The 24,550-nt window shown below is 41.0% G+C and overlaps 3 protein-coding genes across 5 annotated transcripts in view; all 3 read left to right on the top strand.

Annotated features, from left to right (window-relative positions):
• The first annotated feature begins 526 nt into the window (after positions 1–526).
• Positions 527–3,241, top strand: enkur (enkurin, TRPC channel interacting protein). Of its 2 annotated transcripts, none has more exons than XM_071895507.2 (5): positions 527–606; positions 1,550–1,695; positions 1,811–2,049; positions 2,201–2,347; positions 3,068–3,241. In XM_071895507.2, the coding sequence occupies exons 1-5, from the start codon at positions 527–529 to the stop codon at positions 3,239–3,241; spliced, it is 786 nt and encodes a 261-aa protein (XP_071751608.1). The 2 variants fall into 2 exon arrangements, with proteins under 2 accessions (XP_071751608.1, XP_078147601.1); XM_078291475.1 differs by having other exon boundaries at positions 1,550–1,732; positions 1,854–2,049.
• A 1,530-nt stretch (positions 3,242–4,771) lies between these two features.
• prtfdc1a (phosphoribosyl transferase domain containing 1a) lies at positions 4,772–15,225 on the top strand. The gene is made up of 9 exons (XM_071895431.2): positions 4,772–4,865; positions 5,655–5,761; positions 6,159–6,342; positions 8,532–8,597; positions 11,067–11,084; positions 11,886–11,968; positions 12,810–12,856; positions 13,003–13,079; positions 14,662–15,225. The coding sequence occupies exons 1-9, from the start codon at positions 4,833–4,835 to the stop codon at positions 14,707–14,709; spliced, it is 663 nt and encodes a 220-aa protein (XP_071751532.1). The 5' UTR covers positions 4,772–4,832; the 3' UTR covers positions 14,710–15,225.
• Positions 15,226–21,828: 6,603 nt separating this feature from the next.
• The window catches only part of arhgap21a (Rho GTPase activating protein 21a), a 76,859-nt gene continuing 74,137 nt past the window's right edge, over positions 21,829–24,550 (top strand). For both annotated transcript variants that reach the window (XM_071895429.2, XM_071895428.2), the window contains exon 1: positions 21,829–21,933. In XM_071895429.2, the coding sequence (XP_071751530.2) occupies positions 21,859–21,933 (75 nt within the window). In that variant the 5' untranslated portion in view covers positions 21,829–21,858. The remainder of the gene's footprint in view (positions 21,934–24,550) is intronic.

The following is a 24,550-nucleotide window of genomic DNA, read 5'->3' as shown; positions in this document are numbered from 1 at the left end:
GTACGATTTGTCGCACATACAAACGCTTTTAGTCGAAATTAATAACAACATGACCCCGTGACAAACCAGCTTTTTGGTGGCGGTTTTATTGTAAAGTTCAAGCAGAACCGAAAAGTTGTGCTGCAGCAGCAGAATCAAAAGGAGAAAATGCGCATCAGGCTTGTAATTGATTTGTTTTATTAAACCACTAGCTGAAAGCTGTATATATCGGATTCAACGCTATACAGCAAGACACACCCCATAAGAGTCACATGTGTGTAATTGAAAAGTTCGATCTTAGGTCAAATGTACCACTTTGTTGGGTCGGTCAAGTAGGTGAGGCACGGTAGTTCCGACTGCACATGAATGCAGCATTTGCCCCAGTAGTTGCTTAGCAACTGTGTACCAGGAGTATGTTGTCAAACAAACCACTCGCTGACCCAAGAGTCCTTCTAATGTAGCTAGTTAAAGCCTGCTCACTTGCTAGCAGACATTTTCTTGTCTTTTGAACATTTATTCTTTCGCCAATTATTTGAACTCATTCAGCATGTCAGAAATCATGTATCCACCAGAGAGCGTCTACAACCTTATGCCCAGGGAGGAGGTTAAAACTGAAAAACCACCAAGGTAATTGTAAACCTGTGCTGCAACAATTAGCAGCAAAATTAGTTAACGTTGATGTTAACCTAGCTACCGCTAGTTAACCTAGCTTAGTTGTTGCTAAAGTTGCTAAAGCAGCCTGACAGCAAATAATCCAAAGAGCTGGACATTCTGGTTGGGTTTAGCTTTGGATATTGGCCCCTAACGTTAATATGAGCAATGGATCTCAAATCAAGTGTTCAGACATGGGGTGGAAACAAACAAAAAAAAAAACTGGTGGAAACCAGATAGCATTAGCTAGGTAGTAAGTAGTCTAATCTTTAGCCTTATTTCAGAACTTGACAGTTTTGCTGTGGTTGTCCATTTAGTTAAAACCTGCTTAAAGCCTTACTTTCATTTTATTTAGGTAAAAATTTATTTAGGCTAAATAAAAGAAAAATAAGAACAATATTGTAAAATAATAATAATGTAATAATGTAAAAATAAGCTGCAAGCTTATACAACAAGTTCACAAAGATGGCAGCCTCCTGGTGTAATGTCATCATTACCCCTCCCTAGGTGCAAAGTAGCTAAACATCAACTTCTGTTCAAAGATTTCATTGCAAATTTGGGAACACTGGCTATGTGTTGCAACCAAATGATGGCAAACCAGGACCCATCACCTCTATGTTCCTGGCCCATTTCTCTTCCAAACTAACTAAAAGGTTGGGTTGACTTATTCCATATTAGGTGATATTAACAAATTCTTTACAGCTTCAAACTACTGGTAATACTACTGGTAAGACATATCATTTTACAATGATATGTCCTGATTTATTCTTATCTTGTCTTTTTTGGGGGGTTCAGATTCAGACACATTAGTATCATATTTGTAAATTTGTTTTACAGGTAATTGAATTTGATGTCCTCAACATTACTGTGTTTAAATCCCTTAAATGATTTAATTTGCTCTAATGTGCTGTTTCTAAAGGTATATGTCCAAGTTTAGGACAACAGTCGTGCTCGAGAAAAAGTCAAATAAGGATGCAATGAGGACAATGGGACCGGCGAAAGCAGAGGTGCCGTCCCCAGAGAAATACCTGAGGAAGCATTCAAAGGAGCCAAAACTGCCTGAAAGTGAGCCGCACATTCTTCTAAAGAGCATTTCATTACTGTGTGGGTGTATCTTTGAGTAATGATTCACTAATTTTCGCGTCTGATTTTCTCACAGTCATGTTTTTAATTCCTTCAGAGAAATTGTATTCAAAAGCAGGCGATAGCGTGGACACTCTGAGGAAACCAGGCGTTCCTGTGAGGACGGACAACCCAACTATGGGCATTCATACCAAGAGGGACTTTATAAAGACAAACGCCCTGGAGAACATCATGGCTGTGCCGAGGACGCAACAGCCCACCTACGCAGACACCAACAGGGGTCACAAGCAGCTCCTGGAAAAGTCAGGACTCGTCCCTAAGTACATCAAGAAGAAGGTATGGTGCTATAGGAATACAGAAGAAACGCTATAAGGCTGTTTGTCCACTCGTATTTAACCACAAAATCAAATAGAAATACTCGGAATGGCTTTTCATCATCTAAGAAAAACAGTAAATCCAGATAAATGTTCCCTTTTCCTGTCTGCAGGATTACGGAGAGATTCCTGAGTACCTGCAGCAGCGCAATGAAGAGGCTCAGAGGGCTCAGGAGGAGTACGACAGCTATGTTAAAGAGCAGATGAAGCAGGGGGCCATGAAGCAGCTGTCTGACGAGGAGCGGCAGAACATCCTGCAGGTACTCAACCACGCAGACGCACAACTGCAGCTCTGTCTCCCACACGAAAAACTGGGGTTCCTACACAGGGCTGGAAAAGTCTGGAAAAGTAAAGGGAAACAAATGATTTCCATGTCCTTGAAATGTTCAGGGATTTCACCACAAGGTTCCAATGTACATATAACTGCAGGTTTTATCTTGTTATAAACCCACGGTTATTTCACATATTGTAAAATTGGTCGTTGTGAAGAACTGTGATATGGCCTAATCACATTAAATCATACTGAACACTCAACAAAACATTCAGATCCAGTCAAGAGTTAAATGTCTGTTAAAAGTCGGCTTGACATCAGATTATGTCCTTCAAGGCCAGTCATCATTTACGTGTGTTAAAGCAGAGGCAAAATCATCAGTGTTAATTTAATTCTGAGAGTGTAAAAAATCAATGTAAATCCACACCCATCAGAGTTAATTTAACACTTTTAGATAGTTTTGAACAGCCGTCTCAGAGCCGCCTCAGCTCTGTGAGTAAACAAGCAACTGTCCAATCAACACTTCACTCCAAATAATTGTCAGTGAAAAATCAACACTTATTAACACTGGAGAATTTGCCGTGTATGCCATTAGATGTGCTGGTTACAGTGTGAAAGGCCAGGGCTTGAATCCATTATCCATAATCTACTGTGAAGCTCATTTTGTTGTGATACTGATGGGTTTCCCCTCACTGATTCATCTATCCAGGGCCTGAAGAAGAACTGGGAGGAGCTGCATCATCAGTACCAGGGCCTCTCGGTTGTCACGGATACCATAACCAAAAAGTCCCGCAAGGAGCGCCTGGACCTGGCGATGAAGCAGCTGGAGAGCGACATCAATGTGTTTGAGAGATTCAAGACCATCTACATAGCCAACAACTGAGGCATTTTAAACTTGATCAGATGTTTGTCTTGACCAGATGCCACATGGGTTTGGGTAAAATAAATTCTGTGCATGTATTTTCAAGATTTGCCCAATGGTCAATTTAACAAAAACATGTTTTCCTACTGCATCTAGTTTATTGTGATCAAAAGTGAAAACATTTTTGTACACATTTGAAGAGCTTTGTGTTACAAAATGAGATTTACACCATTAGATATAAGTAAAAAAAAAAAAAAAAAAATCCTAAAAATTATGTTACTGTATTTTAAAATGATTGATTAAATGATTGATTGGTTTCTTTTTCTTTCTTTCTTTCTTTCTTTCTTTTTCTTCCCTCCTTCCTTCCTTCCTTCCTTCTTTCCTTGCTTCCCCCCTAACTTCCTTCCTTCCTTCTTTCCTTTATCATTCCCTCCTTCCTTCCTTCCTTCCTTCCTTTCTTCCCTCCTTCCTTCCTTCCTTCCTTCCCACCTTTCTTCCTTTCTTCTTTCCCACCTTCCTTCCTGTATTCCTTTCTTCCTTCCCTCCCAACTTCCTTCTTTCCTTCCTTCCTTCCCTCCTGATGATGGATTTTGGAAGAAAACTCCTTTGTGTTTTCTCACAGCTTGCAACCAGTGCGCAGTAGACTGTACAGGCTCTGAGAAAAACCTTTCAAGTTTCATCCTGACTGAATAAAATCCACTGCCTGGGATCTGAACCCAAATGGTTTTTGTTTTGTTTAGGTTTTATGTTTTTTTTTTACTCTCCCTCAGTCAGGCCTATGGTGCCGCCAAAAGCCAACATGGCATCACATGAAGCTGATTATCCCTAATTCAGATGCCTAATTGAGGCATTCCGTATCCATTCATTCTTCACAAGCACAACAACCTCGTCCTTTCACACAAATGACTGGAGCGTGATCCCGCAGCACGTGGCCGGCAGGGACTTCAGGTTTCCTTCTGAATTATCTCTCTTTGTTTGCTGCGTTTTCACTGGAAAAGGGGCTAAAACGGTAAGCGATATATATTTTACATTTACAGTGTTGTTTAGCTTAGTAGTTCACCTGTACAGACAGAATGACTACTAATCTACTATACGATTTTAATGAATTTAATGTCTCCGATCTAGATTTACTCATTAATTCTGTCTACTTAAATACTATTTTATAGCGTAGTAACGCTCTTCCCTAATTAAAAACCACTACAATGTTCCTATAATGTTCCTATAGTGACTGTGAGTGTGTATGGGGCTCAATAGTGACAGTATCATACTTTTTGTCCTCTGGTATCTCTATAATATTACAATTTGTTCTATACTCTATAACTTAACTTAAAGTTTTAGTTACCTTATAGTGCTGCCGTGGCATTTGTAGGCTATAGTATTCTTCTAAGGTGTACCATAGGATTACTATCCTTTCTAACGGTTTCAAATGTATAGTAGTCTATATCTCAAGCCTGTTGGCCTTTTGCCTGTTACAATTCAGAGGATGGGGAAAGCCTCTCTCTATTTATTTTTTATGTGTTTCTACTGTAGTCCATTGAAGTCCATTCCTATCCCATCCTGAAGTCTCTTTCCCTGAGTGAAGACCATTTTCATCTGGACAGCATCACCAGAGATGGAAAACAGAGGGATGAAAGGGGGAATTGTGGTATGTTAAACACAACATCTGGTGCTCTGTTCACTACTTTAGATCATGTCTGTGTATTTTGCAACCCAGCCTGCAGCATAAGCAGAATAAAGACACTAATGATTTATTCAGCTATTATAAGCTGTTGTAACAGTAAGGCCTGTGAAGCATGTCAAAGTTTAAGAAAGTGAAAAATAATCGTTATAAGGCTAGTTGGAACATAACAGATTCAGATATTTAAAATAGTGTAATATTTTATTCCCTGAATGATTTCCCTCTGTTGTAAATCATGATTTGACTGAATCATCTTTAAAGGTTTTTCTTAACGCTCACTTCCAGCTCTAATGTAATCAGGTTAAAGTCACTAGCAGTCGCCACTTTGAGCTTACAGGTTGCAGGCATGTGAAAAGGGCCATCAATCATCATCATGTTGCTTCACTTTAATGTTTAGAAATATGTGTACTTCACATATAATCTCCGAGGCAAATCGACCAAAAACACAATGACCTGGCTGAGCAGTTTCTACACTTAGATTGACAGCTGTTTTGAATTTTAGTATTGAAAAATCTCAGTTTTCAAAATGTCTCTCCATGACTTTTCCTAGACCCAATTTCTGTTTAACCCAAATGAAAATATTTCACCCCTTCAGATGACGACTTGTTGGCCTTTTCTTCAACTCTCCAAAATCCATCAGCTCTTCTAGTGTTAAACAGCACTTTTAATCATTTGGTCATCCCCTGTCACATATTGCATGAGAAGTCCTTTGGCTGTACAACACCTCCTCTCCTAACAGCATGCTCTCCATCCCAGATTAAAGATGACTGGCCGGGATACAGTCTGGACCTGTTCACTTACCCAGAGCACTACCATGAAGATATTGAGAGTGTTTACATTCCACATGGGGTGATCATGGACAGGTAACAAGTAACAGACTACAAAATATGGTTGTTGTATGGTAATGGTGAGAAAGAGAATTAAGGCAGATTGCAGTGAATGATGTGATGGTGGTTACCATTTTAAGGGATATTTTATGTGTAGTGTAAAATATTACACAAAATATATTATGACACACAATTCTGCTGTTTAAATTGATGATAACAAGAAAACCTAACATGGGATGAGCATTAATTTGATGATTTAACATGATTTTGCATATGTGAGCCATATCATGATTTAAATCGATATCACATTTTTTTTTATGATTATCGTGATTGATTTTCAAACATATCGCCCCACCCTAGGTTTACACACAAATGCAGAGTGCGATTTTTTAAAATTTGCTGGTGATGTACTTAATTGTAATTGCTCCTGCAGGATCGAGCGCCTGGCCCGCCACATCATGGATGACATCGGGGACCATGACATCGTGGCGCTGTGCGTCCTGAAGGGCGGCTACAAGTTCTGCTCAGACCTGGTGGAGTTCATCAAGGTCCTCAGCCGCAACTCCAACAAGTACCTGGAGACCCGGGTGGAGTTCATCCGTCTGAAGAGCTACCTGGTAGGAGAACTGCAGCGGACAGCACACTGATGCACAAAGAAGGCTGTAATGTAAGATGAAAAACTGTAAGAAATAAGATGGAATCAAACTTCAAAAGGCCACATTATTATTTTTTTCTGAGAGGTTCTTGCAGATTTTTCTATGCATATGTATTTTTTTAATTAGGAATATCATACATTACAGAGTTACAGAGATAGAACTAAACATTCCATACAAGGATACAACAAGAAAAGCCAAAAAAAAAAGAGGGGAACAAAAGAAAAATGATTAGACACAATTCCTTATTATGTTCTCCTGTTATATGGTCTATATTCCTCCATCAATTTATCATTATTTTCAGTCTAGACCTAATTTTTTCAACATCTTAATTTTTTTTTATCTCTGTATTGTAGAAAATCAGCAATTCGATTATAAGTCAAAGCTGGAGGAATGATAGAAAAGGAAGGAAATGAGAATGAAGAGAAAATGCATCAGTGCATTATGTATTCAATTTCACACAGGTGGCTCAGAAAAGAAACAGACCGGGGTGCGATGAAATCTCACTCACCACTTCACCATTTATCTTAGCTTTTTAGTTACAGTCTTTCCTCTCTGATATATAGTTACGCTTCAGACAATTCCTATTTTTTTTATTATCCCCTTATCTAACCCTGTCCTAGACTGGTGGGACAGTCCCAATGTGGCCAGCAGATGTCACTGTTGTTCATGTTTAATAGGGAAATCGATAGTGGAGCGTGAAATACTGAAGAATTAACCTTGGGAGTGATATAAACAGGTTCACACACTGCATGGTTGACTATCAGTTTGTGTTGATGCATCATTACAGGCTCTTGTTTACCTTTGTTTACATTGTTCCTTAATGGAGGATCGCTCCACTGCATATAAAATACTGACTCCTTACTGTGTATCCCTCCCTCTTGTTGGGATAGTGTGTGTTTTGGCACACAGCTTTAGGGTCGTCCCAGGACGGTCTCTGTCTGAAACGTCAAGGCCTGTCACACACACACACACACACACACACACACATGCTGAGGACAGTGTGTGACGGACCTGACAAATGATCCGAATCACATTTCTCTGCATGTGGTCACATTCCTCCTGTCCCTCCACAGCAGAAGGGGGGACTCACTATTTTTCATTCCAGAATCTAAATGTAAGTAGCTGCAGGACAGGGGAAGGTCTCAGTTGAATTACAGATTGTCTTGTGCCTCAGTGGATCAATTAGACAAGTGTGAAGTCATACTGTAAAATCACATGATTCCTTAACGGGGCAAAAAAATAGGATTTTTACTGCCTCATAGCACATAATGACCAGAATATGTCTGCAGGGAGTTGATAGGGTTGTTGATCAATGCTAATGGCTGCATGTGAATTACTCAAGTAAGCCTGTTTTGGGTCGATGCATGTAAACATATTATCATATCATAACTTGGTTAGAATAACCCAGATAAGCTCATACTTTGAATATGAGAAACCCGGTTAAGATACCTGTTTTACTCCTATATTAAACAGGTTTCTGTGGCTTGTAAACATGTTACTCCTTTCACTTTTTTTTTTTTTTGCAAACTCAGACTCGCACAGCATTATCAGTACATTCTGATGTCAACAAAAAACATGGCGGTGAGCTGTACCAGACACTAAGGACAGTGTGAGCAATGACACTGTTAAGTCAATCTCCCTGGTCATGATGGAGTCATGTGACCTGCCCCCAGGCTCAGGATTTTGTCCATGTCACTGCTTCTCTTATCCCAGTGATGCATCTGTAGCCAACCAATTCTAACTTCAAAGGCAGCATTCTTCAAGGCTGGGGGCCGAGTTTCTGAGAGGGAAAGAAAGTCCCTGTCTCTGTTTATGTGAAGGCTAATATTGTGGCCTACCTTCATACAGTGGTAGTCGAGGCAGAAGTCCCCCTCCGTGCATTTATACTGCATGTATCCAGCTTTAGTGCTGCAGACAATTCTTTCTTGAATGTTATACAGTAGAACCAAGTTAGTATACTGTAACACAAAACTCTAGTGTCTGAGCAAAACTAGATTTTTTCCTTAGGGATGGAGTACAAGTGCAACCATGCAGTAAAAAGTGGGACTTTTACAATAGCTACATCTGTACTGCAGCTATTTACATCAATGTGAGTGAGCACAATTACATCACATGAATTATCTCTCCATTTTTGTTATTTCTCTCCCCAGAATGACCAATCGACAGAAGACCTGCACATCATAGGAAGCCGAGATCTGTCTTTCCTGCGGGGAAAGGTGTGTTTAGCTAAGCATGTAAACTTGGTTTTGAACACATTATAGAGGTTGTGGGTGCGTGTGTGTGTGTGTGTGTGTGTGTGTGTAGGTGTGTGTGTGTGTGGAGGGGGCATTATCCGTGTCAGTATTTTGAGTCTTTGAGAAAAACTATCCTGGCCTCAAGAGGGTGCCGTTCAACTGTCAGGAGGTAATCTTCAAAATGACTGGGAGGGTGAACACACACACACACACACACACACACACACACACATACTGTACATATAAAAACACATATCTCACTTACTCCCAGAAGTAATCCTCTAATTTTTATGTATCTGTAATCAGAAGACATTCATTTTTGTAGGTAATGTAACGGAATACAGTTAAATTTTTTTGCATTTATGATACATAACGCTATTGCCCAACCCTGCCTATGGACCTACACACATAGTATATTCTTCCATATACCCGGTTATATATTGGAGGCTCTCTCCTCACAGCCGTCCTCTGTGTGCTCACCTTATGACTGTCACTTTGTTAGCGGTGGTTTTCCCTTCACCGGCGCGGCCGTGAATCAGACATTTAGAGCGATGGAATGCTCCCACAGGGCAAATTTGCTGACTGTTCATCTCTGTAAAGTTCCAGTAGGGAGGAGTGAGGAGTCCGCAGAGGACGCAGTTCATTTAATCACCAGGAATTATCTCTCCTCGTGAAATTATTCTCTGAGACTGGCTTTAGACAGAAAACTCACACACTCAAAAAAAAAAAACATTCTCCACCACAGAATTAGTTAGCTAAGATGCATTTTTGCTCGGGGTAAAAAGGTCAAAGAGAATTAAAAAAAAAAACAATGTTTGCTCAAAAAAGGCTGACAAGCACCTTGCACAGAGAACATGAATCACTCCAGTGTAGATGAGTGTGTATCAGTAAGGTCAGCGCTCTTATTACGATCCTTCAGCTTGATGGGAATGTTAAACGCAAACCCCCCACAGAGTCTCACACAACATCTCAAGACAGATATTCCCGTGGATTATTAGTCATTGGCTCAGTCTTTGTAGGCTTTAAACAGACACCTTGTTGAGTCACAACTCCAGGTACATTATGGTGTTTTTCTGCTGAATGTGGAGACATTCACAACACAGTTCGGTAGTATTTATAATGTCAGCGTAGCAGAAGTAAATGTTGTGTTAGAGTGTGAGGTGGCATGGGGAAGCTCTCCGGTTTCCATGAGTTGAACACCGGCCAGCAGCAGCGTTCGTCTGCGTTGTTGAAAGTTGCAGAGTTTTTAATGCAATTCCTATTGGACAGCGTCTCTCTTTGGGTTCATAGTAGGCTACTTATATTTCTTAATCCCAGGTGTCATTATGGTAATCTGAGGAGTTAAAGTCACGCTGAAATGACACCTTTAGCTCGTTCTGAAAACAGAAAATCTTTAGTGGTGACTTCATCATGTACCAGGAGGCGTACATTAAAATTCCAACCAATAAAACCATCACAGATTTTTCAACAGTCCTGCCCCTGCGCCCCTCCCATCAAATAAAACAAATAAAAGTATTTTTCTCCATAACTGATCTCCAATTGGTTTATACTTTTGAATGATCTGTCCCCGCATTATGTCCCACCCCAACATCCTGTTTCAACAGGAAATACATCACATTAAGGAAGCAAGGTTTCATTGCGACTTTAAGTTTGAATTTAACACAGCCATGAATATGACATCCATGCAGTGTGTGTGTACACTGCATGGAGGCAAAAAACTGCTGATGTGACAGTTGTTGTCTGACCGACTGTATATTTATGTGTGCAGCATGCAGCAAAGCAGGTTAGTTGTGAGTTTTCTTGTCGTTTCTTTCCATACTTGTCCTCCTCTACTCTCTCTGAGTTTTTTGCCTCCATGCAGTGTACACACACACTGCATGGAGGCAAAAAACTGCTGATGTGACAGTTGTTGTCTGACCGACTGTATATTTATGTGTGCAGCACGCAGCAAAGCAGGTTAGTTATGAGTTTTCTTGTCGTTTCTTTCCATACTTGTCCTCCTCTACTCTCTCGGAGTGTTACGTAACAGTGTTCAGGTGTAGACTGGGAACATTGGCCGGGTGCCTGCATTCTCTCCGATCACTCTCCCCGAACCATAGATACTCTCCACTGGCCTCACAAAGAGCCCATACACCCAGCCAAGGGAACAAGGAGTCACTTGAAACCCGGCAGCGGGGAAAGTGTGTGACGCCTGGACACTTAGAAGTGACTTTTTGCTCACTGTAGACACAAATGTTCATTATTGGGAAGAACATAATGAGATGTCTGTGTTTTCATTGAGGCACTGAAGATACAGCCGACTGTTGCTATAGATACTGTCTCTAAGAAATGTTTTTTAGAAACAACACTGTTAAAACCTTTATATTACTATGAAAGGACAGTATTGTGATGTTAAAAACTCAAAGATGATGCTTAACAAATGCATTACTGTTTTTTTTACATGTTACCAAGAATGTGCTCATTGTTGAGGTGAGTGTAAACATTATCTTTCTGTATTAATATATCTTTTATCTGCATTAATTCCATCATTACGTTAAAGCAAATGAAAAGCAAGTATTCCCTTTCAAATTACTAGCTTGTTTGATGCTATTGTTGCCTTGAAATGTTTGCACTCCTCTTTGTCTTGTTGATCGAGAAGCCTTTATGCTTGTAAAGACCACATCTCTCTTGCTGCTGGGCTACAAAAGGACAAAAAGAGCGAGGTCTTTTCCCTTTGAGATCATGTTTCAGCTGTGAAAAGTTTCTGGACGGATGTCAGCCGTGTAAAAATCAACGCTGTGCCAGTATTTATATATGTCACCACACCAATCAGAGATAATTTATCACTTTTATATCGTTTTGAACAGCCGCCCCAGAGCCAGATCAGGTCAGTGAGTGAGAAAACAACTCTCCAATCAACACTCGTCAACTCCAAATAATTGCCACTGAAAGATCAACACTTACTTACACTGGAAAATGTGCTGTGTATATGGAAAAACACCACTTTATATAACAGATTATATAAGTGTGACACTGTGGAATATGCGCTGCGTATGTGCAACACAGCCAGATATTGCACATAATCAATACTAATTGTAGGCATTTTTAATTTGCTAATAGCGAGGCTAGGGGAAACTATTTTTACTATAATCTGCAGATTAGGCCGTCATTTAGCTGGACTTTATCGTTGATTTGCTATTGTGTTTCTCTCCTCTATGAAAGCATTCAAGCACTCTCTCTCTCTCTCTCTCTCTTCATCTCTCCCTTTCTTTCGCTCTTCCCTTCCCCAAGGCGATAGTTGACACAGGAAAGACCATGAAGGCCCTTCTGAAGCATGTGGAGACCTTTCAACCCAAGATGGTCAAGGTCGCGGGGTGAGTCAGTTTTCTCAGTCGGCTCTCTCTCTCCACCAGGGGAAATGCCAAGCGTGTGACACAACACAAAAAGAAGATATCACTCTTCCACAGTCCCTATCTTGTGTCCGTGGGCTGTTCCTATATGAACCGCGAGACCGCAGAGACCAGATAAGCATCTGCCCCCACACATGGTTCCTGCTGAATGTTTATTTCCTTCTTTATGTGGAACGCTGTTTAAGTGTTAACATGTAGCGGGAGGCAGTTCCCAATGTTACAAAAAAAAAATGTCCACCTTAAGAAGTAATTTAGTCAAATACAGTATTAAAATCTTACTTTTCTTAAAAACACTTGGAAATTTCTACCAACTGGGCCAGATAATTCCACTTGTTTCCAATGCAGTTTCACTTTTTCCTGAAACAAGTGTCGAATATCTTGAAACAAGGCAGAATAAGGCAGATACACTGGTATCAAGAAAATGACACTTGATTCAAGAAAATCCTTGAAGCAAAATGATTTGCATTGGAAACAAGTGAAATTATCACTCCACTGGCAAATCCTTTACTTATTTTGAGAAAAATAAGGATTTAAGATTCAAAATTAGATGAAGTGACTTGTGAAGATACATATTTTTCCTCATCTGCACAGTCCATTTGGAAACCCTCCAAAATGAGATGTCTACCATTTGAAAAGCTTGACACCTGCTCTAACAAAATTATTGATAGCACGAAATGAAAACAAATTATGGTACTTTTTATAAAACTCCTTGGTTCATGTTTTCTTTTTCAAAACAGACACATTTGACAAGTGGTTGAGAGCTAAGTTAATGTCACTGGTGTTAATCCTGTGATTTGTGTTTCAGTCTGCTGGTGAAGAGAGTCCCCAACATAGCTGAAAGTCTCACAGACTGTAGGTGCCTCATGTTATAATGTCATCCATCCCACTGTTCCGCTTGGCTGCCAGTATCATGCAGCACAAATTTGAAAGCATTTAGACTGTATTTATGTATTTAATGTTTATCTCAAATATATACATGTCTTTGTTTGCTTCGATAGATGTCGGATTTGAAATCCCCAACCGCTTCGTCGTTGGTTATGCCCTGGACTACAACGAATATTTCCGTGACCTGAATGTAAGTCCTGTCTCTACCTTCGCTTCTGCACTGCACATGACCTTTTGAAAAGCTGCGTGAAAGAGATGAAAGAGACAGGAGGGGAGAGAGTAAACACAGTATATCAAAGAGACACACTCCTCTCCCTGAAACCTAAACTCACCCAACAGGTATCCTCCCATCGGAGGAGATTTTACATGTAGGCAAACCAGCAAATCACTTAACCCTGTGTGTCTGTGTGAGGCTGTGGGTGGTTGGTGTGTGTGTGTGTGTGTGTGTGTGTGTCTGTGTGTGTGTGTATGGAGTGGGGAAATGCGTGTAGTGTGTGTAAGGTGTGTGTCTGTCTTCAGTGGTGGAAAAAAGTGTCAAATCCTTAAGTAAAAGTAGCAATACCATAATGGAAAAATAATTCATTAAAAGTAAAGGTTCTGCATTCAAAAATTTACTAAATTATAGAAGTATTAGCAGTAAAATGTACTTAAGTATCAAAAGCAAAACTACTCATTCTTTCAGAGTGTTAAATTATTGATGCATTAACCTGTAAGAAGTATTTTAATGTTGTCAGTCTAACTGCTCCATGTACTGTTGGGGAGTTTAAACTCTAACAGTGCAACATATTTTATGAGCTTATCATATGTTTTGCATGTAAAACCTTATTCTGCAAAGTAACTAGTAACTGCAGCCATCAGACAAAGAGTAAAGAGTACAATATTTCTCTCTGAAATGTAGTGGAGTGAAAGTATAAAGTCTCACAAAATGGAAATACTCAAGTAAAGTGCCAGTACCTCAACATTGTACTTAAGTACTTGAGTAAATGTACTTAGTTACTTTCCACCTCTGTCTTTGTTGGGCCCATGACATTGTATTTCAGGCCGGTACTCCTAGCATGTTAGGCTGAAATCAGGAAGTGCATACCTTCATGAACTCTTGCCGTCCTTATATCTGTAAAGTCTTGGCCTCAAGTCTGCCTCTGACTCATGTGAAACACTATGCCCAGACTGACTCCCACAGCTTTGTACGTGTGTGTGTGTGCGTGTGTGTGTGCATGGGTGTGTAAGCAGCATGTACTGTATGTGTGTTTGCGTGCATCCCGGCGTCTGTCAGCATTTTTTATTTTTTTTTGTGGTATTCATTACAGCGAGTTGGAAGGAGGGTGACCGGTGGAATGTAAGGTTAGGATCTGCTTATCTGGCAGAGTCAAAGCTTCCCCTCTTATCTCTCTTTATCCTATGGAAGAAATATGAGTTGACCCCCTGGGGCGCTCAAACTTAGATTAATGAAAATGTCATATCTTTATAGATTCACTTTCCAGCTTTCAAAATATTGCAATATTGCCTCAGCCTTCCATATATATATGGATATATAGAGCATATAGAGCGTATCAGAACATGCTGGATCTTCCCATAGTGCAGGATGTTAAAATTCTAGGTATCTTATGTAAATATTTTGCCATCATCAAATGCAAAAATATCTAGTCTTTAGATAAGAAGGGTTGAAACATATTTCAGAGAATTTCTATCAACTTTTGAAAGGGAATCTGGGTGATTTAACACCAGAGTGACTCAAAGACATTTCTCTTTCTCCCCCTCTCTCCTCCCTCCAGCATATCTGTGTGATCAGCGAGATCGGAAAGGTGAAGTATAAGGTTTGAGCAGACTTGAAACCTTAAGTTACACACAGTTTTACCTTCGCAGCAGCAAGAAAGGTGCCTCCTCACTTCCTTCCAGCTTGCGCCGAGTGAAAGTTCAGTTCTGTTTGTTTTACCGTACACTCACCCTGTATGCGCTAAATGCCAAAATGTTCCAAAGTGGATTTTCTCATTTCTCTAACAGTCACTTTTTGTTTTGCACTACTTCTGTTTACATGAACCAAGTGTGTTGCGCAAAAAGAAAAGCAAGTTTGTATATGTGATTTCAATAATTTTTTTCCAAGTGTTATTTTTAATCTAGAGCTTCTTCTACTCGAAGAACTGTTGGTTTACAAAAGTCTGTTTATCTCAAAATTTTAAAAAAAAAGTTTGTATATGTGAGAACAATATTTTTTCCCCCAAGTGTTTTCTGTCTCATAGTGAGGGACTGTTGCTTTACAAAAGTCTGTTCATCTCAAAGCAACCAATCCTAACTTTCTGAATGGATTCATTGAGTATTCATAAAATGTCTTTGAAATAAAAAAAAAAAAATTCAATGTGATACACGCTTTGCCTCATCCTCCTTTTTGAACAGTATGTCAGTGTGATGCAGGAAAAACAGACGGGAACAAAGACATGAACGAATGAAAGAAACAAATGCTGCCCACCAGGTGGAGAAACGGGCGACAGATGGAGAGAGCTTCTGGACGCTGGCATCCCCGCGCCCGGATGACGCCCACTCTGACTCATGGAAAACACACAGTGGGTGCAGCAGGCGGGCCGGACGGCGTCGCCTCACCACCACACTGCGTCTATTTGTCCACAACCTTCACCCAACCACAGGCTTCACCATAAGCTTTGAGAACTAATGGGTACGAGAGTTCAACCAATCTGGGTTTTTAAAGGCTGATATCGACACCCATATTTTTGTATTGAAGCTGCAGATAGCTGATATTTTGTGACGATCTTTAAATTTGACTATTTTTGTGCCCCAGAATTACAAGTTTTTAGTGTTTGTATTCTCGTCAGGGTGGGAAAGCCTCTCAAACAGCATTTAGACACGATGGGACACCAAAACTCTCCACTGAAACCCATATTAAAGAACTTCTTTTAGTGTCAAAAGCAGAATAGGGTATACTTTTCCTTTACTGTACTATTTAGTCTCTAAATTGGTCATCTAAATTTTGGATATGTTGCATATCATATATGAAAAATAGGTTTTTTGGAACTTAATTGACCCATCGTATGTCGTCATTACTCCAGTGTGTACAAACTTTATGTCAACAACGGCCTCAAATTTATGTAAAACCCATAGCCAAGCTGTCACATACCATCAGTCCTTGCATCTAAAGCTCATAAAATACATTTCATAGTTAAAAAAAAAAAAAAAAAATGTCCACTAAATCACACACCACACTTTAATTAGGGATTGGGCCCTTGATCTCTGGGGGAGAACACTCAATGTAAAGGCTGCACATCCAAATACACGCTGTCACACACACACGCACACAAACACACACACACACACACACACACACACACACGTATCTTCTAGCATGTGCTGCTGTCTTGGGGTGACTAAGAGAGTCAATTGTGCATGTCACCAGACTGGAGCATGCTTCACTTCACACAGCATGCACTTGGGGAGTGTTATCATGCGGATATGCACTCTTGCTTCTTAATCACCTGAAACTCTAAACAGCCGCCACATCACATAACACACACGCATGCACGCACACACACATGCACACACACACGTGCAGGGTTCTAAGCCTGTGTAAATTCCGAGTTTTCAGGTGATTTGTCATCACCATGGGAAGTGACTTCCTAGCTGAAAGATGGTGAAATAGTTAGCGGCTCTGGTGTTTACTTGAGGCCACTTAACATCTCACAGGTATTTGAAGTGTTCGTCACTTCACCCCATCACCTTTGACCTCTGTCAGCGGTCCATGTACAGACCACCAGAGTGCAGAGTGTGCAGCGACTAATGGCGTGCCACTACTAAGTTAAAGATGATATATTAAAACATAAATAAGTCCCATAATACCCATTTAATCATCCTTATACCTGCTCCAGTAACTTTTATGTTTTCCAATCAAATTATACTGTTTGTTTTCACCAAATCTAAGAAAAAACCTCCAAAGCTACCAGCACTCTCGCAGATAAACGTCCTGATGAATTAGTCCCTGTTTGGATTAGATGATGACTTGCAAACAGAAAGAGAGCTAGAGCAAACAACACCTTTACTAACACATTTAGAGGAAACCTGCATTCAGTCAGGTTTCATCACGTATCCACAATGCTGAGGCACAGAGGAGTGAGATTAGAGAGAGAGAAAAAAAACCTCACCCTCAACAAATTACACAGCTTTTTGGTTGTGTATTATCCATGTAGCGTGAGCCACAAAGACTCCCATTGTACCTCTGGCTGCAACTCCATGTCTCCTTATCATAAAACATCAGCACTTGGAGGTAGTGGTTAACTTATCCCGGTGCTAATGCCCCCCACGCCGCCCTGGGAACCCGAAGGCCATTGTCTCTCACCTTGATGCGGGATTTGGTGAAAGCGAGAAGGGACAAAAAGCCTTCCAGGTTTCACATGCCGGGGCTTTGTAGTGCTCCGTCAGGGGAACAGAGGATGGGGCCGACCACAGAAAGTAGGCTACAGGTAAACTGCGCTCGGCACAAAAGGAACAAAACGGGAATTGTACCTTTGAATGGCCACACATGCATGCGTTTGACATATGAAGCCTGTGTTTAAACAGAGCAGTAGGATTTGATTTCAGATTACCGGCACAACAGATAAAACATGTTTACTCCCGAAACCCATTATTTCATTGTTCTACCTTTGAGATCAGGCCACCTCAGCTGTCACAGCTACATTATTGCATTGGGTTTATTCCTATCACGTGAATTGGTGCTCTTTGTGTTTGGCTTTTCTGAGTTTTGAAACACAGTAGGCCTATGTAAAAATGAATAAGCCTCATATGAAAACTGCAAATTTCATTTCAGCTGAATTTAGTTACGCAAAAAGATTATACTCATATTCCCAGTTTGGAGAAACCCCACAAACTGTAGCCCACTCCACTGACACGCCTTGGTACACGAATAGAGAGTACATCCTCTCCGGTGTACATTGTGTTCCAATTAGAGACTGGCTGGCCAGAGGGCTTGATAGATTGACTGCTGCTGGGTTTCATCCAGTCATCAAACTCAGTGCCAGATCCACTTACACAACCTGTAGTGAGAGTGATCCTCATCCTCTTTAACTCTTTAAGTCCACTAACACTTTTTAAAATTACTTTATGAATGAAATTCTGCAACATGAATGTTGTTTTTGATAAATTCTTGCTCGTCGGGTGTTTATGCATGAAGGGCTGTTGGAAATCTGTTTCGCACACTCATGCTGCAGTGCAGAGTCATTTCCACCTGTCCTAATCCTAACGCTGCTGGGCTTTGAACTTGGGCTTCATGTGATGTCCTAATCCAGCCAAACATTCTGCTGCCACGAGAAACCTCGTAATCTCTCTCCTCCTGACTGCTTCAGTCACTCTGACTCTGCAAATACACATTTGGTGTAAAGGAACATCAGCAATGATTCGGACTAGGGCAGCACTTACAAATCTTTTAAGCAAAACAGAAACTGTAAATAAGCTTGATGGGATATGGATAAGAAATGCACTAAATTCAAGTTAAGTTATGCCCATGCTTCAGTGAGCAATTTAAAGACTGACAAAAAACAAGATAGTAAGCATACAAGAAAACACAACAGCACCCTTACATAACCTATAAAGTGCACGTGCATCCAGTTATTAAGTCAAACTACAGACTATAAAACTTCAGTCAGCTTGGTTCACTCATTCATTGACCTGAAATCCTCTCTCTTAAATTTGCCATTCACAAAACAGCACTGCACTGCACCTCTGTCTCAATGTGTAACAGTGCGCTGCATACAGGAGAGCATGCTGTTCTACTAACTGAAGTAGAGCTAAGTGTTTTTTGGATAAGTGCCGCAGAAATGATCACTGTTGGCTCTTATTTGGTGAACCAGTAAAACCTAGAGCTAGAAACACTTTTATAGCTTGCTTGTGATTTTCTGAGTTTTACCCGTTGAGAGAAACAGATTGCGAGTTGTTTGTGAGGAAAAACAGCTCTCTTCTCTCTGTTACTTAGCTGTGAAAACTCAAGTTGAGTTGTATCCCTGATGCACAAGCATGCTTTACAAAAAAATCAATACTGCTGCATGAATAACGAGGGTTGGGTGTAATCAATAAAAGCATCAAAATGAATATGAAACTTGTGTTTGCCATCGCATTATGCAGAACTCTCTTAAATCAAGCTATCTAAATTCTCCATTGTCTGGATGAGGGTGCACCAGCTCTTTAGACAATAGCTGCCCTCTGAAGCCAGGGAGACCTCGCCACAGAATGGGTCAAAAGAGTCCTATTGTCCTATCTTCCATTGTGCTGATGGAGTGGCCTGCAAACAGAACACTGTCAGCCTTTGTCTTTGTCCGGATCAGCTGTGGAGCCTTTTTTCACGCACTGTAGAGTCCCATGTGGCTGCCATGCCCTACATGTCAGCGTAATAAAGTTAAGGAACTACCGGGGGACACTGCTCTTACAGTTGATAATGGGTTGGTAAATATGGTTCACCAGTTGAACACTTAGGCGGCCTTCAAGAATTGCAGAGCCTGACATATGTGTAGGCCCATGCCCTGGGCCGGGCCTTTCCTCGCCCTTTACAATGTGTGATTTCATTTGTTCGCTTTAAAGGTCTGAAAGGCTCTAATCACTGTGTGGGAACTGTATCAGCCATGGCCTTCTGTTTACTTAAATGGGAGAGTGTGCACTGTGTCAGTATAAACTTCATGGATGCCGATCATTGCACTGTAATAACACCATCATTATACCAACCGTTCTTACTCTTTGCTGCTTTTAGTCACAAGACTAAAAGCATTTGCTACTGTGAATGGATGTTTATTCCTGTTTATTGGTAATAATGCTCAACTCTCCCTTATGAAAAAGAACTATAGTAATCCTATAATACATTTTACAAGGATACTACACAAATATCACAGAAAACGATAGACTTTAAATATATGATATCATATAGGAATAATACAGTAATATTATTATGATACCATAGGAGATGCACAAAAACCATAAAGTATGATAATGTCACTATAAACTCCCTACTGAATACCACAGACAGACTATAAATTCCTATAGGAATATTATAGGAATACTACACTGGTTTTTCAACCAGTATTGACCAGCTTCGATTCTTTATTGGACATGTTATGTAAGAACATGTCCAATTGGCTGGCTTTAAAAATACAAATTTAAACGGTGAATCTGATTGGACGATCGGCCTGAGGGGGCAAGCGGAGGGGCGGGGTTTCAACAGAGTCGGAGCTTCAGCAATGTTAGATACAGATTGTCGCGCCGCCAACCGGGACCACATAGGAATACACATTACTTTTTTTGTTTGAATTTTGCTAAAATAACATGGAATTAAACCTCTGAAATGAAAGGAAATGAATGAACACCAACGGTTTCATTTTTATCGGGTTTGCTCTAACGAAGAAATGCACACTGAGGGGCGTTTACCATGTTTTTCCAGTGTGTTTTTCCTAACAGGTAGCGAGCTCCAACAGTCAGTGTAGCTCAAAAAGGAGACTGAATCTCGCTTTGTAGTCTCTTGACAGCCCTTTCTTATCTCTCTTTGGACCGACCAAAGCTTTTAACGAACACCGTACTCTTTCCAGAAATATGGACAATGTATTTTTTCGTCATTTCGGACGGAGTTTACAGTTTTCCGTGAATTTGTAACAGGTAGGTTGGTCTTGTTCATATACATAGCAACAACCTGTCGTCCGCCTCATACTAGCTAGAGCGTTTATAGTGCATTTGTAAACAACCGCCCATTTGTAGGCGACTCAAGGGGGATATTTCTGTTTAAAGGGAGTAAAAAACAAACCAAATGGGTCGTTTTATGTGTGTCAGGTTGGAAGATGGCATTTACTGCCCTATTTAGGCTACTATATCTGGCGTATGGCTTGGTTCATGGTGGCTGGTGTGGCGCTTTACTCTACAATCCTCTTCAGCCGTTAAAGCTCAAACCGTCTTCTTCTGCACTTTTCCTCTGTGGAGGCAAGTGTCATGAGTCTCGCATTTATTATACAGGTATGCAGTGTTTGCTGTGTGCAGACAATATTATGATAACTTGTATATTCACTCGCCAAGCATTTTTGATCAAGGGGACAAGGCAATATTCAAAACCCTCACCAGAAATCCACTATCCACTTGCCATTATAGTTGACCAGCCTCACTTTTAGCCACATAAACAGTCAGTCACTTAAATTGGAACTACTGCGTGAATAATAACCATTAATTAGAGAGTAGAGAAGGCTATAAAGCACCCTACCCCAACGAAATATCACTATAATATCCCTTCAAGTGTGTCTTACTCAATTTTATTACTATAATATTCTTGTGAGATTATAGGGACTTTTATGGAGTTACAATTTTGCCGTGATAACTATGTGGTATCCTTTTAAAATGTATTTTAAGGTTTATTATAGTTACTATAGGATTTATTAAGATTACTATAGTTGTCTTTCTCAATGGTACAGATGCTAGGCTACCCTTGGATGGCCAGGCTCATTATAGTTAAAGAATTTCGGACGTTATAGATTTGCTGTCATATTTGTAGGCTATGGTATCCATATCCTATTTTAGGATTACTATAGTTCTTTTTCGTAGGGGTACACAGATATTTGGCTACACTTGGATGCCCAGGCTCATCATTCTAGGAAAAAATCAGAAAATAAAGCGTGGTTTGAATGGGGAGGGAAACCCAGTTGTCCCTCTAGTGGGGTTTGGCTCTTGCGCCAACCCTTTAGGATGACCTGCATGGGACAGGGACGTGAGGAAATGTCGCTTCACCCTTTCTTTCACTAACTTGTGTAAATTTGTGTTTAGATTTCAGCCAGTCACGGACATGAAGAAGGAGGACGGTGTGGATTAGGATCTTTCTTTTCTTTCTTTTTTTTTTTTTTTTTTTTTTTGACCGCCGTGGCTGGACGCAGCACCGCTCGGTTTTGGCTTCATCCCCTCATCTCAATGTGGGGCTCTAGAGGACTTCTTTCTCTGTGGTTTGAAATGAAATAATGGCGACACGTTGGAGTGATTCACCGCAGGACCATGAAGAGAGTAAACACAGAGCCATATCTCCATCTTGCGAGGTAAGACGGTGCTATGGTTCACAATGAAATCTGTCAAAGTGCTTGTTTGTGAAGATGCATGCTGCTGCAGTTCTGGCATGGTGGCTTTTGATTCTCTAGCAGTTCTATTCTATTCAATTCTATTCTATTCTATCCTCAGTAATCCAGGCGTGTTAAATCAATAGACCATGTGTTGTTTGACAGTTTGGCACTGGCAGCATGGCAGACAGGAACAACCAATCCTAGCTTTGAGATGAGAAACGTTGCAAATATTGTGCAAGATTTTTATAGCATGTCTGTTTTCAACACAATTAGAGCTATACTATCTGATTAGATTGAAAAGATCTGGCATGCAGATTCACGTGTTATTACTGTCACCTGGGTGCATTTGAAGGATTCAGGAGGACGATCAGATTGCCTAGGAAGTGTAACTTAATCAGTTCTGTTTGAAAGGTATTCTCGCTTTCATAAACTCGTGACATCCTGCACAAGATCTTGCGTAAAGTGTGTTATGCGCTGAGAGAAGGAGTGTTAGTGTGAGCTAAGTGTTACAGCGCACAGCATAGCACATCACATCTGCCAGCATCAGGGGTGACAGGGTTCATTTTTCCCTTTTTCCCCGTTCAAGTGCAAACAGCGCAGGGAGAGAATTTTTTATTCGCAGTACTAATCTTACTGGGCCTTTTGTGGGTCTGCATGCCAAACTCAGATAAATGGCACATTCAAGATCTCATCCCTATCCTCCCTAACCCTCTTACACACGATGGCTTCCACGGTTACATCATCATCGTCGTCATCACCATCATCATCACAGTCCAGCCGGGCTTGATGCATGTCATAACAGCGTAGCAGCAGCGGTGGCATGTTTTGGATTAATCCATCATCAGAAAATGGCAATAGCGCTGTGTGTGTGTGTGTGTGTGTGTGTGTGTGTCGTAATCCTCTTACGAAGTCAACCAGCTGAGGATGGACGACGTAAATCTTTGGGAATGGGATCCTAACCAGTATTATGGAATGACTGATGGAGTGAGGAAGAGCGCAGTGCACAGGTGTCTGCGTGAGCGATTTGTTTAAAGTCAAATCTTAATGAAAAATAGGAGTAGCCTTTGCGTCCTTGTCAGAATCCACTAAGCCGAACATTTGCATCATTGAAATTGGTCGTTTCTGGCAGTTTTAATATTCACATTATTTCCCTTCGTGTTTCATCTGCTGCCTAATTGAGACATTCATTTGATCTCAGGAGGAGAGACAGAATTGCTGAGATTGAAGGAGACAGGAGAGAGCAGTTTTCATAAAAAGGACAAACTTTCTTTCCCCTGCGCTGGCGGTGGGATGTGCCGCTGTGGTGTGGTTTTCCTCGCAGCACTTTTTCCAGTCTAGTGCTTCCCGGGCCACCGCTTGACTCTCCCTTGTCGAGTAAAACTATAACCACCACATCCCAGCAGGTGACTCCCGGTTGTCTAGCAGAGGCATCAATAATACATCAGTCACAGTTTATGACGAGCTCCATCTACCCCAACGTCTCCTCAAACTTACAGTACCTATCCCTCTTTATTTTTAGATACTGTCATGCTTGCTTCTGAATATTTTAGTCATCAGCTGAGACCCACAGCTGAGAGATATAGTGACATTTTAAAGGTTATTTTTTGGCATTTCTGCGTTATCAGATAGTTGACAGTAGAGAGAGACAGGAAAGATGGGGAGAGAGGGGGATGAAGTGCGATGTTGTGGGTGTTGTTTCCAAAAGGTTTGTTAATGAACTGAAGAAGAGACACTTTTGCCGCTTATTGTAATAGAAGAGGAAATACAAGGGTGTAGCCACATGTGTCAGTACCGATGTTTTTAGCCTGATCATCAGCAGGACCTGGGGCCTGATGTGGGAATGAGGCAGGTGCTTTTATCTACCTGATGCCTACTGCTACACACACACACACACACACATACACACACACACACACACACACACACACACACAAACACAGATCTTTTTCTAACTCGCAAGCTTCACTGCTTATGAACTGCTGTCCCCTTGGGTCTAATGAGAGTTGAGACCTCAGGCGGGATGGGGCTCCCCCACCCCCCACCCCTCCCTTTCCTCTCCCCTCCCTAATGAGGGAGATTTTAAGGCCTGTCTTCTCTACCACCCCCCACCCACCCCACCACCACCGCCACCAAAGTGATGGTAGGCACGCTGGGGTAATTTAAGCACAGCTGCTCCCGGTCATTAAGAGAAAAACACCCCACGTATATACAGTCTGTCTCTCTCTCTCTCTCTCACACACACACACACACTCTCTGCCTCTCTCGACCCGTTGTCCCCCTGATGTTAGCTGGGTTGCAGAGCAGCTGAGGCCCTCAATGCTGTGTATCTGACAGGAAGTTGGATCCGAATCAAACGTGGATACGCAGCCTTTTTTTTTTTTTGTTCTCAGCCATTTGGTTGCTATGGCATTGTAGTTAACAGTATTACACATCTAAACTCTAAGCTCATTTGTTGCGATCTAAAACAAATCGCCATCCATGCTCCTCCTTTTCAAAACAATCTACTGATGTTTACTATTGGAATGGGATGGTTGTCTATTTCTGCCCTAGTGAAATAATGGTTGTCAATGCATGCCTCTAGGTGTAAGCACTAGGT

The sequence above is a fragment of the Centroberyx gerrardi genome, chromosome 22 (assembly GCF_048128805.1).
Source record: "Centroberyx gerrardi isolate f3 chromosome 22, fCenGer3.hap1.cur.20231027, whole genome shotgun sequence".
NCBI lineage: Eukaryota > Metazoa > Chordata > Actinopteri > Beryciformes > Berycidae > Centroberyx > Centroberyx gerrardi.
Note: the sequence above shows the minus strand (reverse complement) of the source record. Positions and strands in the feature narration are given on the sequence as shown.